The following is an 11,283-nucleotide window of genomic DNA, read 5'->3' on the forward strand; positions in this document are numbered from 1 at the left end:
CCCTTATCGGCATCCCTGTTCCCTTGCCTATTTCAAAATTCTCTGAATAATTTGGAACCTATTTTCCATCTCAGTCAAAATACAATCCAGCAGATGCCTCAACAGAAATTCTGAGATCACTATGCCTGGCACTCTGCAGAATGACTTCTCTCTCTACAAAATGAATGCAAGACCTTATCAGTCTGCCAGGGTAGAACAACACCAGATGATATTCCCACCTGCACTCTCTTGCTCAGTGCTCCAGATGTTGAAGGGCATTACTGTAGCTGGATAATATTTGTTTTCAGTAGTGGGCTCAGTGCAAACTAAGCCTCTACACAAAGCCTTTCTCAACACACACAAAAAAAAAGATGATGCATTCATACTGTTTAATAAACTTTTGTTTTATTCAAGCTCTTTCAAAGTTAGGCCACGTAAGCTGCATATAAAATTCACCAGCTGCATTCCAGACTTTGATTTCCCCAGACACTGGGAGACAGGCACAAATGAATACAACTTTCCATATATACAGCTTGAATATTGTCCTTATCCACATTTGACATCCAGCCCCAAAACAGTTCCAAATAGTCTGTCTGTGGGGAAAAACAACTCTTCCCTATATTAATAAAAGATTAGCTCTCTCTCACTGTGAGCAATAGCACTCCTCCAAGACAGCTTCGTGCTAGAGGGAATCTTCATCTGTATCGATGTCACTGCTTGGTTTGTTCAACCTCTCAAATTCCTCTCCATCCTACAGGAACCAGAAGCAAAAGAGAACAATGTGACCAAAAGTCATCTTGTTATTAATAGCTGAAAAAAAAAGACTAAGGTTTATTTAAAAGTATCACTTAAAGCAAAATCCTGTAATCCCTGTAATTTAAATCTCTTACAAGTGTGTTATAAGGTTTAGGAAATACATACTCGTAAAAAACATTCCCTGAATCTTTAACACTTTTTAGTGACTCACTGCCTAAAACAGCTTGTAGCCCCTTCCTCCATACAATCATAAAATGGTTTGGGTTGGAAGGTACTGGAAGGATGCTAGAAGGTGTCCCTGGAGCCTTCTCTTCTCCAGGATGAACATCCCCAACTCTCTCAGCCTGTCTTAATAGGAGAGGTGCTCCAGCCCTCTGATCACCTTTCTCTGGACTCACTACAGCAGATCTAAATCCCCAGAGCTGGACACAGTACTACAGGTGGGGTCTCACAAGAGCAGAGGGGCAGAATCACCTACCTTGACCTGTTGGTCACACTGCTTTTGATGCAGCCCAAGATATAGCTGGCTTTGCATGCTCACATAATGCTATTCGTTTCTACAACAGCTGCTTAGGTGTAAGTGCTAAAATAGATGACACCTGGCACACCAAAAATATATGAATTTGTGTTATTTATTGTTCATTAAACAACAACCTAAAAAGGCACCATGTGGAATTTCTGGAAAGTTTAATGCTTGCTCTCGAAGTTTAATGTTTGCTGGAACGCAGTGGGGACAGCGCTCTCTGCTGGTTACAACGTGCATCCTCAGGCCGACGGGCACAAACGTGAACCCTTCCCATCAGGCGACTGCTCAGCTCAGCTGAACGACAGCTCTAGGAGCAAGCTGTCCCTGACACCATCTAGCTGACTAGATCACTGTTCAAATCAGAACAAAAACACTAGTAGGCCTAGAGGAAATATATAGCAAGAAAAAAACCCCAAACCATGTTAAAACTCTGTGTTTAAACATTGCCTTTTTGTCTTCAGCTATCTTTTACTGCTATGGCAGAAAGAACTCTAACATCAAAAATGTTAGCTTCCTCATCATGTGGCCTAAGCTAGACAGACTTACCAGTTCTACTTAGGTACAATTAATACCCAGGCATCAATTCCAGTTTCTCAATTGGGTAAGTAAACTCTCTTGGTTATAAAGCTTTCAAGAAAAGATTTGTACAAAGCTGAAGTTGCTCACAGGACTGTCTACAGTCGCAGCAGGAAAACAATGCTTACCTAGGCTTCATGATTTCAAAAAGTGGCAAATGGAAAGCAATACCCAAGACTTTAAGAAATACTGCAGAACTTTGGTGTTGAGGGATGAGTCCCGTCGCACACAAGTTGATTCTTCCAAACATATAGCGTAAAGGGAGGTGAAACAAAAGAGAAACCAAAGGAGACAAGTACTGAAAAGCCTTACCCCACTTGATCTTTCCCATGCATCTCCTTTGATGAGTTTTCCCCTTTCCCTCAGACTGGCATATTCCAAGCCTCTTGCTTTACTGGCATTATAAATGAATATGGAGAGAAGGACTACAGGAGCTTCCAAAAAGAACTCTAGAGAAGGTCTGAAGTCAAAGATGACAAAAGACACAGTGGTGATGATGACAGTGTTGATCTGAGCAGTCATAACATGGAACATGTTGTCTCGGAACTTCAAGATGAAGGCTACAGACAGCCCCAGGAAAGCTGTGACAAATATAAGAGCCACGGAGAAGATGTTGTGCCCATAAAAGAAGCCACAGTTCCCTATCTGCCTCCGGTCCTTAGCCTGCAGTGCCAGCATGAGCCCATTGAACAGCACTCCAAAGGCATAGAGTTTGCTGTTCTGTGTGAAGATGCTTTCCCCAAGCTGATCCACATCTTTCAGCATCTTTTCATTGTAGATGTTAGCCAGGGCAGACACAAAACACTGAACTAGAATAAGCAGATGGCCCAGGCTGAGGCGGAGAGGCTTCAGTGCTCCCGCCATGGTACTGGTCACATTCCACTGGAAGCTGTGAAGGAAACTTGGTGCTGCACAGTTGCCCCTTTCCGCACATGCTTCCTCAGGTCCAGTAGCAAGAAGGCAGTGGTTAGATGGCCTAAAAAACATACTGTGATGAAATCCATGTGCAGCCAAGCTGTGCTGATGGCCTCCAGTTCCTCGAGTCAGGGCAACGATGGACAGGAATAAAATCACCAGAGACGCCCACTGTACCCAAGAGAGTCTTCGCCTGGTACACAAAAAAGCCACTAAATTTAGAAACACAGTGGCATAAATTAAATGACAGAACACCCAGATCTATAAAACATACAAAAGACATAATGCCACAGATAAGGAGACATACAGGTGTAAAGAAAAGTCTCTTCAGAATACAATAAAATGCAAAAATACAACATGATTTACTAAGGCAAAGGGGGCCAAGTCTGGCAAACAAAGAAGTATAAAATAAAGTATTCTGAAGAAATAAGGAAGGACTTTCAAGATCACATTATTTCTAGATACTGACTACCTAAAAACTTAAAAGCAACTCTTGTCTCCATGGCAACAAAGGTTGGATGAATAAAGTAAAAAACATCACAGACATCCAAATAATTACCAACTTTCTTTGGAAAACGTCATTATTATACTGCTCTTTTCCCCTGTGACTTGGAGTCCTTTTCTACTATTATATGATGGTAACTCTTATAAATCTACAAATGTAATTCCTAAGACTATTAGAAGTATTTATGCTGTTTTTCCACTCAAACAAAGCCTGTTTATCTTGGTGAAAATCAAAAATTTGGAAGATTAAGTGAACTGTGACATCACAAGAGACAAAACTAAAATGAGAAAAAGCATTTAGAGTCAGACTATCAGGCACTGTTTTGGCATATTAACACATATGGAAAAAGCTTATTTGTGCCATATTCAACACAAGCAACTTTTACAGTGAAAAGTTAATACCCATTTCCCTGATAGTCTTTTTTAATCTAAATAATACTATAAAGAGCACAAATTCTGCAAAGTGGAACACTTAGTCTGGCTTTTGTCACATGAGTAATGAACCAAACACATCTCTATCTTTCACTCTTATGCATCTCATTTCCTCTTACTAGACCACATTTACACTCAATTAAGAACTGCAACAGACTGGTAAGTACTGGCAATCATGAAATAAGATATTTAATGTATAAATGAAAGCTTTCTTCTTACCATTCAATAACTATACAATCCTGATTTCAACTGTTTCCTACTAGAGTTGACCAAACGTGTAGATATATGAAGGGACTCCTAATAACATATTATTTCCTACACCTTCAGATGTAGAAAAAAAAAAAACACCTCTCCAAGTTGGTACAGCCGCAAGAAAAGAGAATTATTGTTCCCGTCAGACAAAGAGAAAAAATGTAGCTTAACTTCATCCAAGCTGGGAAGATTTAAATTCCATTTACTGTAGCAAATACTACTTACTTTAGCACTATCCTGAAGAGAAGAGCTGTTGTTATAATGACAAAATTTGAGAAGAGTACAGCCATTGCCTTGAAAGAGAAGGAGAGGAATAAAGTTATACTTCAGACACACTGTGGACACAAAAACCTACAGACTTCAAGTGTTCACCTTCCTGCAACGTGCCAGAGTGAAAAGCACTGGTACTGAATTTTCTTCCTCACCCAAGTGGTACAATAACACACCTGTAAAATGATAGTCAAGTCCCATTTCAAATTCCCAGGGAAACCATAGAGCCCAAGCTCCACTGCAGTGGGGAAAGCTATACTGAAATGAAGATGTGAGGAAACCAGTGCAAGAGAAAACTTACTTAGCAGAGAACAGTTTAGTTTTCGGTCAGATCAGTTCCCCAGCTGGGCTGACCAGCGAGCTGCAAAAACAGCTGTGTTGGCACAAAGGAGGAAGTTGCTCCAAAATGAGAATAAGTAAAGAATAAAGCAAGAGGAGGTTGCTCCTGGCTGCAGTGCCATTTGCAGTGTTCATGAAATTCCAGACTTGGACAAGCCACTTGCAGAAAACAAACTTCTTCTATGTCAACTGCTTTTGCTGCAGAGTTTAATCAAAGATAAAGAGGTGCTTGGCTTGAATTTTTAAGACTGCAACTGTAATTTTAAGAAAATAATCTATTTTGAAGTACAACTGAAAACAACTGTAAAGCTTCTGTTTAATTTCAGAATAACTGTATAATACCATCAGTGCTCTAATCCATGGCCATGATCCCAAACTGCAAACTTCTTGTGGCAAGGATTGTCTGTTTTGTCTCTGTATTAGACACTCTATACTAGGAGACCAGACCAAGAGAAGGCTCTTTTAAGCACTCCAGTTATCAATAAAGACCAGAATCCACCAGCACCAGTAGGAATAAAAAATCCTCTTTATGAGGGTGGGGGGTGTTTTGCAAACTTCATCTTTCCCATGCATGTCCTTTGATGAGTTTTCCCCTTTCCTGCAGAGTGGCATATTCCATGTCTCTTGTTTTAGTGTCTGTTATTCCAGACTGCCCTGCATAGTCAGTAAATGTACAACAGATCCAGGCAGCTGAAGTTTTTGGTCCCATTGAGCCTCAGCTTTTTAGACAATTTTACACATAAGCATATTTAGATTCAGGAGTACAAAACACAGACTTTTTCTTGAATTTTCTCATCATTTCCACATTCCCAATTCTGCTATAGAGTGTCTTTTTCCTTCACCAGAGCAAAAGCACAGACTCTTTTCTCATTATCTTCACTCCACTTTATCCCAACATACCATCTGCTGAACAATAATTCTGATGAAACAGCACAACACAGGCTCACAAGTAAGCTGAACACTTACTAACAATTAGACACCTCCCTAAGAAAACACATCTTAATTTTCCTCTTTGCAAAATTAAAACTCAGTAAATATTCATGTTAGGTGAACACTGTGGAAGGAGAAAAATATTGAATAAACAAGGAAATTTGGCAGAAATCACTCTGGAAAAAAAGAGCCTTTATGCAAAATGTAGACGTAGTTCATGCACACTCTGGATTTGCTTTACAGTCAATGCTCCCCATCCAACATCTCTGGTAACATTATGAGCAAAATATTTCAAAGGATAGTTTAAAAAATTAATTTTGACTCACTTTCTTCTCTGAAACCTCAAGAGATCTCTGTTCTAGACGAAAAGGAATATGAATACCAAGTTCCCCACGACACTAATCTGCACGTCACGAGTAAAGCCTCAAAAGGTAAGTCTCTAGGAAATTTAGCCACTAAAAAGTATCCACAGTTATAGCTGAAGTTTCAAGCAAAAAAATCTCACCAAAGCAACCCTAATTCCAGCAGCTGCTCACCCAGGTACTACTTAGTCCCAAAACTACGTTGTATTTAAAGTCACATGACCAAGTTCAGTCGGGTATGGCCATCTTCCTTTTAAGCATCTTCATATTTCACATTCATGGTCTTGTACATTATCAAGATATTCTATCTTAGAGATATTTAGTTATCTCTTTTAATACTTCTTTATCATAATAATGTTACAGTTTCAGCTAACCATCATAGAATTTCTCTAATTAAAAGACGCTAAAAGTTCTAAAAAGAGGAATCTTAGAGCACATGTTCTGAGGGGACAAAGACAAGGTATGCCTGGGTGTGCATGTATGTAAAACAAAAGCTGTCCATTTCCCAAGGATTACCTAAACTGAACCAAATTAAATTGCTTAAGAGAAAAATAGCATTTATGTAACCTCCTATGCATCAGGGTTTTCTTCTACAAATATTATCGCTGAATTTCCTTCCTAAAACTAAAAACCAAAACAAACCAAAATGACCCACAATTAAACAAAACCCCAAAAAAACAAAACAAAAACACCCAAAAAAAAAACCCAAACTCAACCCCTACCAATCAAAAATCACCCCAACCACTACCAACAAAAAAATCCCATCAATAAAAAAAACATACAAAAAACCGCAGAACCAAGCAGCTGTGAGTGTTATTTTAAGATATCTGACTCTTGATTTTGCTAGGTTTTTACAGCTGAGTCCAGGTCTAGACTCTGGTCTGGTCTGTCCCTAGCAGAAATATACACCTAAGAGAACACTATTTTAAAGAGAAATTCTGATAGAGAAGGTAGAAAACCATTTATTTTAATGTTCAATAGGGGCAGCCACAGTACTTTATAGCAAGCACAAACCATCTGTTTCCATCTTACTGCAAACATAGATTCTGAACCAAAAAGTATCATGATACAAAAATAAGAGCAAGCACAAAACCTGTACAATTTCCTGAGCATATGCAGGTTCATCCAAAAGGAGGAGGGTAGCTAGAAGAAAGTACCAACTAAATTTTATACCTAAACATAGCTAACAAACAAGTGCAAAGATTGAGTCCATTTTCTTCATCCCCTCCTCAGTTTCTGTTACACCTATTCCCTTCGTGAGATTATATTTATTCACTTTATGTCACATACACAGAGCGGCAAAAGCCCCACAGAAATGTGCAGCTCAAACAATAGCAAGAGAAACAAATTGATTGAAAGAGAAATACAGAGTTGAAGAAGGCAAAGGAAGAAAAGTACCAAAAACCCTCCCACTTCTTAAGCACTTCACCCTATTTCTGAATCACATTGGATGGAGAAAATATAAAGAGTTGTCCGTGCTGAAAGCTGTACAACCCTGACCAGTGGGAAAGAGAATGGGAAGGTAACAGATTATTCTTTCTGTGTTAAAACAGCAGAGAGCTCAGTTACAATCTTGCCTTGCCAGCTTTACCACAGTAGATAGCCTAAGACCAGCATTACCCACTAAGACATGAGAAGTCATGTTATTCAGGGCAAGTATACTTACTGGCTGGAGGTAGGACAGTACATAGAAGACAATCAAGTTATCCAAAAAGTAAAGAAAGGCAGGAATTGACCATTTAATGGAATTGCATACATTCTTCCAGGAAAAACATTCAGAGAGATGATCCATACAACCCTTTTCTGAAAGGAAAAGAAATCAGTAAGAAAGATATTCTTTCCTATTATTGAAAGCCTGTTCCCTTGTAACAGAACAGGTACCACTGTCCTCTTTTGAGGAACACCATTAAACTGAAAACCCTCGGGTTCCTCAGTTCTCTGGCAACACAGGAACCTACGTTCCAGGGCAGAACACCGCTGGAGCAGCAACCCTGTGTGGTGCTCACTTCCTTGCTTCAGCAAAGAAAATGTCACAGCATCTGTTACATCCATCACAGTGTTTGTCCACTCTGAGCAAAAATTCCATTGTCAACCATTCTTTTAGGGCCAAAAAGCACCCCAGAGTCCCTACACAACAGTGACATCCTTACTGGGTGTGACTTACTGTTGATTACTGATCAAATCTACAACAGGAACAACAACATAGACAGTAGATTCCTTCATAGAGCACCCAAAGGTCAGCCAGTAAAGTCAGAAGTACAAAATAAACCAGGATTCAGTACTTGCAGACCACAGCACATGATAGGAAGAAAAGAAAAAAGAAAGGACAAAGCACAAAGAATGACATTTACTTAGGTATTCAGGACACAAACTTTAGGAGGAAGACTGTGATAAACTTTAGACTACTCCAGAGCTGCTCCCAAAAGTACTTTGTTAGCATAGATTTAAAACTACTGAATGATATCTAATCCTCTCCTGAAGCACCAACACATTGAGTTCAGCAAAACTAAGACATCTGGATTTTTAAAAAAAGAAAGAAAAATAAAGAAAACCAGAAAACATGCAGTCAAGAGTAGGCAATGATGGCAAACACTGATTGAATATATTTACTGTCTCAGGTAAGTCTGTACTAACTGGGGAAGGTGAAAATTTTATCAGCTTGCCAGAGCCATGACTGCTTCCTGGAGAAGTAGACAAAATCAACAGTTCAACTTAACATGAACGTCCTCAGTCAATTTAAATATTTGATCTGTACCATTTTGAAATGCTATTAAGTTAATCTCTCATAGTTTTTACATCAGGACAGAAAAGAAAGAAAAAGCAAAAATCACCTGCAATGCAAAACCTGGAGCAAGTGGAGAGTGCCATTTATTGTTAAAAAAAAAGGGGTTTGTAGGACAGCAAATCTTAGAAAGTCAACACATTTTAGTTATTTAAAACATCGGTACTTACCTTTTTTCCTATTCCAGACTGCCAACACTACACATAGGACCAGTTTTACTACTTCAGAACACATGTTCACTGTTGTAGGAAGGTAATCATACTTGTTATCTGTGGGATCCAGCAAATCAGAAGTAAACAATCAGTTTCTGTCTCCTGCATTCATAATTTGAACAAGAATCTATTATAACCATTACAATCACAATTTTAGTCATAAAAGGCTTTGTCAGAACTTCAGTTATAAATGTTTCAAAGTTTATGGCATACAACTTCCTGAAAAGCCTCTTTTCTGAGTTGAAATCTTTCCTCATTTGGTCCCAGTTTACAGCAGATTTTTTTTGGAAGAACTTAAGAATATGGCTGTTTTAAAAACAAATTAAAATGGGAAGGCTTTCCCCAAAGACCAATACGGTGTTTTTTAACTCCCACAAAAAACAGCTTCAGGATGACATAATCTTCTTTTAGAACTGGCAATACCAGCCAGTTTTAGCACTTTATCCAGTAGAATACCACTTCTCTTCTAAGCCTGTTGCAAGGAAAACATTTCAATCAAATCATCTACCATCAAGAGTGCTTACACAACAATGTCATCTTTGAAGAGTTCCCTATAAAATAAAACACCTGCCTCATCTTTTAAAGGTGGATCATACACCTTGCAACCCAAGTTACACCTCTATGGTAGTCTACTGGCTGGACAGAAATTTTCCAGTGCAGAAACACATCCCTATAAATATAAGAGGATGTTTACTCAAAGAACTCTGCAGGTGGAGAAGTAGGTTTTTGGGGTATGTTTTAGCCCAAATATCAACGCTTTCTTATTCAAGGTACATTATGGGTATTGCCCAACTGTACCTTCATTGGCAGAATACTTCATCAGGAGGATTCGACTTGAACCCAATGCAATGAACACTCCTCCAAGCAGAAAGGTCTGGCTGGTTGTCTTGGAGCAAAGGGCAAGTCGACTACACCACTCCACCTTCATCCTGCTGCCTCACTGTCAGTGCCCTTTGGATGGCAGGATACAAAACCACTGTAAACAGTACTTCCAGAAACTGGTTACACGAGACAAAATAAGTGCATTTTACTGCTATGTGTTATTCAAAGATGCTTACATAATAGAACAAGCCATGATCTTGTTCTACAACTGTAGTTTTCTTAGTTTAAAAAAAAAAATTGAATCCAACCTAGGACTGAACACTGCTATGTCAATTAGACCATGGCACCAAGTTCCACATCCAGTCTTTCCTTAAAACAGGATGGTGACTCCATCACCTACAATTCTAATATATAATCATCCTTTCTGTGAATAACTTATTCCCGATGTCCAACCTAAACCTCCCATGGCACAAGTTAAGGCTGTGTCCTCTTGTCCTGTCGCTGGTTGCCTGGGAGAAGAGGCTGACCCCAGCTGGCTACACCCTCCTTTCAGGCAGACAGCGATAAGGTCACCCCTGAGAGAAGGATGCGTTACAAGGACCATCGAAGGGGGATAAACGATACACTGCGACGCTGAAGGTGGCACAAGGAGTCTGGTTCCTGAGAAGTCCGCAACTACGGCATACGGGCTAGCTAAAAGGATTAAATATTTCATGTGCTTATTTTTCTTTGATATTTTTTAAGTGCTCTTGCTCCTAATCCCAGCAAGAAGAAGCGCTACAGCAGCGGAGCGAGACCAACCCCTCAGGGCTGACCTGGCGCCGGCTCGTTCCCAGCGGCGGGGGAGGCACAGGGCAACTGCAGGGCAACTGGAGCCGAGCACCAGAGCCGCGTCCTCCGCCTCCAACACCGCCGTTACTCGCCCGACCCGTTAACGGGCCCCGGGGCCCCAACAGCCGGCCGAGGGAGGTGCGGGGAGGGAGAGCCTCTCTGGACCAGCTGCGAGCTGGGCTCCGTCCCATGCCGGCAGGGCGGCCGGAGCGCGGCTAACGGGACCCGGGGGACACCCACCTCGCCACCTCCTCCGCAGCGGAGGAGGAACAGCCGCCGGGCTTTGCCGACCGCCTCCTGCCACGTCGCTGCTTCAGGCTGCAGCCGCGAGCGGCGGGGCGGCGGCCGCGCGAGGCGAGCGGGACTCCGAGACAGCAGAGCCCGGTGCATGGACACCGCGGCCAGGCGCACCCCGGCGCACCGGGTCCCAGGAGGCTGCGGCAGCACGGTCCCCCTCACTCATCCCCGCCGCCCAAGGCCGGGCTCCCCCCGGGGTCCCGCACGAAGCCCCTTCAACACCCCCTCGCTCCCGACTCACCCCCCCACCCTCCGGCCTCACCTGGCGGGGCGGGGCCGCTCGCGCGCGCCCCCCACCTTGCCCCGCCCCGCGCGGACACGCGCTCCCCCTCTTCCCCCGCTTCAGCACCGCCGGTTCGGCCCCGCCCCCACGGCTTCCAGGAACCCGCGAGCTCCGCCCCCCGGCTCGCGCACGCCCCCCGGCGGCTGCGTAGGCCGCGGCCCGGCCCCGCCCCGCCTTCCCGCCCTGCGCGCGCGCACTGTGCGTCGTCACGCGCG

The 11,283-nt window shown here is 42.2% G+C and overlaps 1 protein-coding gene across 6 annotated transcripts; it reads right to left on the minus strand.

The window, feature by feature from the left end:
- Positions 1 to 362: 362 nt before the first annotated feature.
- Positions 363 to 11,164, minus strand: SLC35A5 (solute carrier family 35 member A5). 6 transcript variants are annotated; one of them, XR_008536249.2, is made up of 7 exons: positions 9,634 to 10,721; positions 8,794 to 8,892; positions 7,508 to 7,644; positions 4,166 to 4,233; positions 2,150 to 2,945; positions 1,214 to 1,334; positions 363 to 730 (listed from the first exon to the last, which is right to left on the minus strand). XR_008536249.2 is itself a non-coding variant. In XM_054654784.2 (7 exons), exons 2-7 carry the CDS (start codon positions 9,761 to 9,763, stop codon positions 662 to 664), a joined length of 1,299 nt encoding a protein of 432 aa, XP_054510759.2. In that variant the 5' UTR covers positions 9,764 to 9,786; positions 11,048 to 11,164; the 3' UTR covers positions 363 to 661. The 6 variants fall into 6 exon arrangements, 5 of the variants coding, with proteins under 5 accessions (XP_054510759.2, XP_077030429.1, XP_077030430.1 ...); XM_054654784.2 differs by lacking the exon at positions 1,214 to 1,334 and adding an exon at positions 11,048 to 11,164 and having other exon boundaries at positions 9,634 to 9,786; XM_077174314.1 differs by lacking the exon at positions 1,214 to 1,334 and adding an exon at positions 11,048 to 11,123 and having other exon boundaries at positions 9,634 to 9,833.
- Between the last annotated feature and the right edge of the window lie 119 nt (positions 11,165 to 11,283).

This window comes from Agelaius phoeniceus, chromosome 2 (assembly GCF_051311805.1).
Source record: "Agelaius phoeniceus isolate bAgePho1 chromosome 2, bAgePho1.hap1, whole genome shotgun sequence".
Taxonomy (NCBI): domain Eukaryota; kingdom Metazoa; phylum Chordata; class Aves; order Passeriformes; family Icteridae; genus Agelaius; species Agelaius phoeniceus.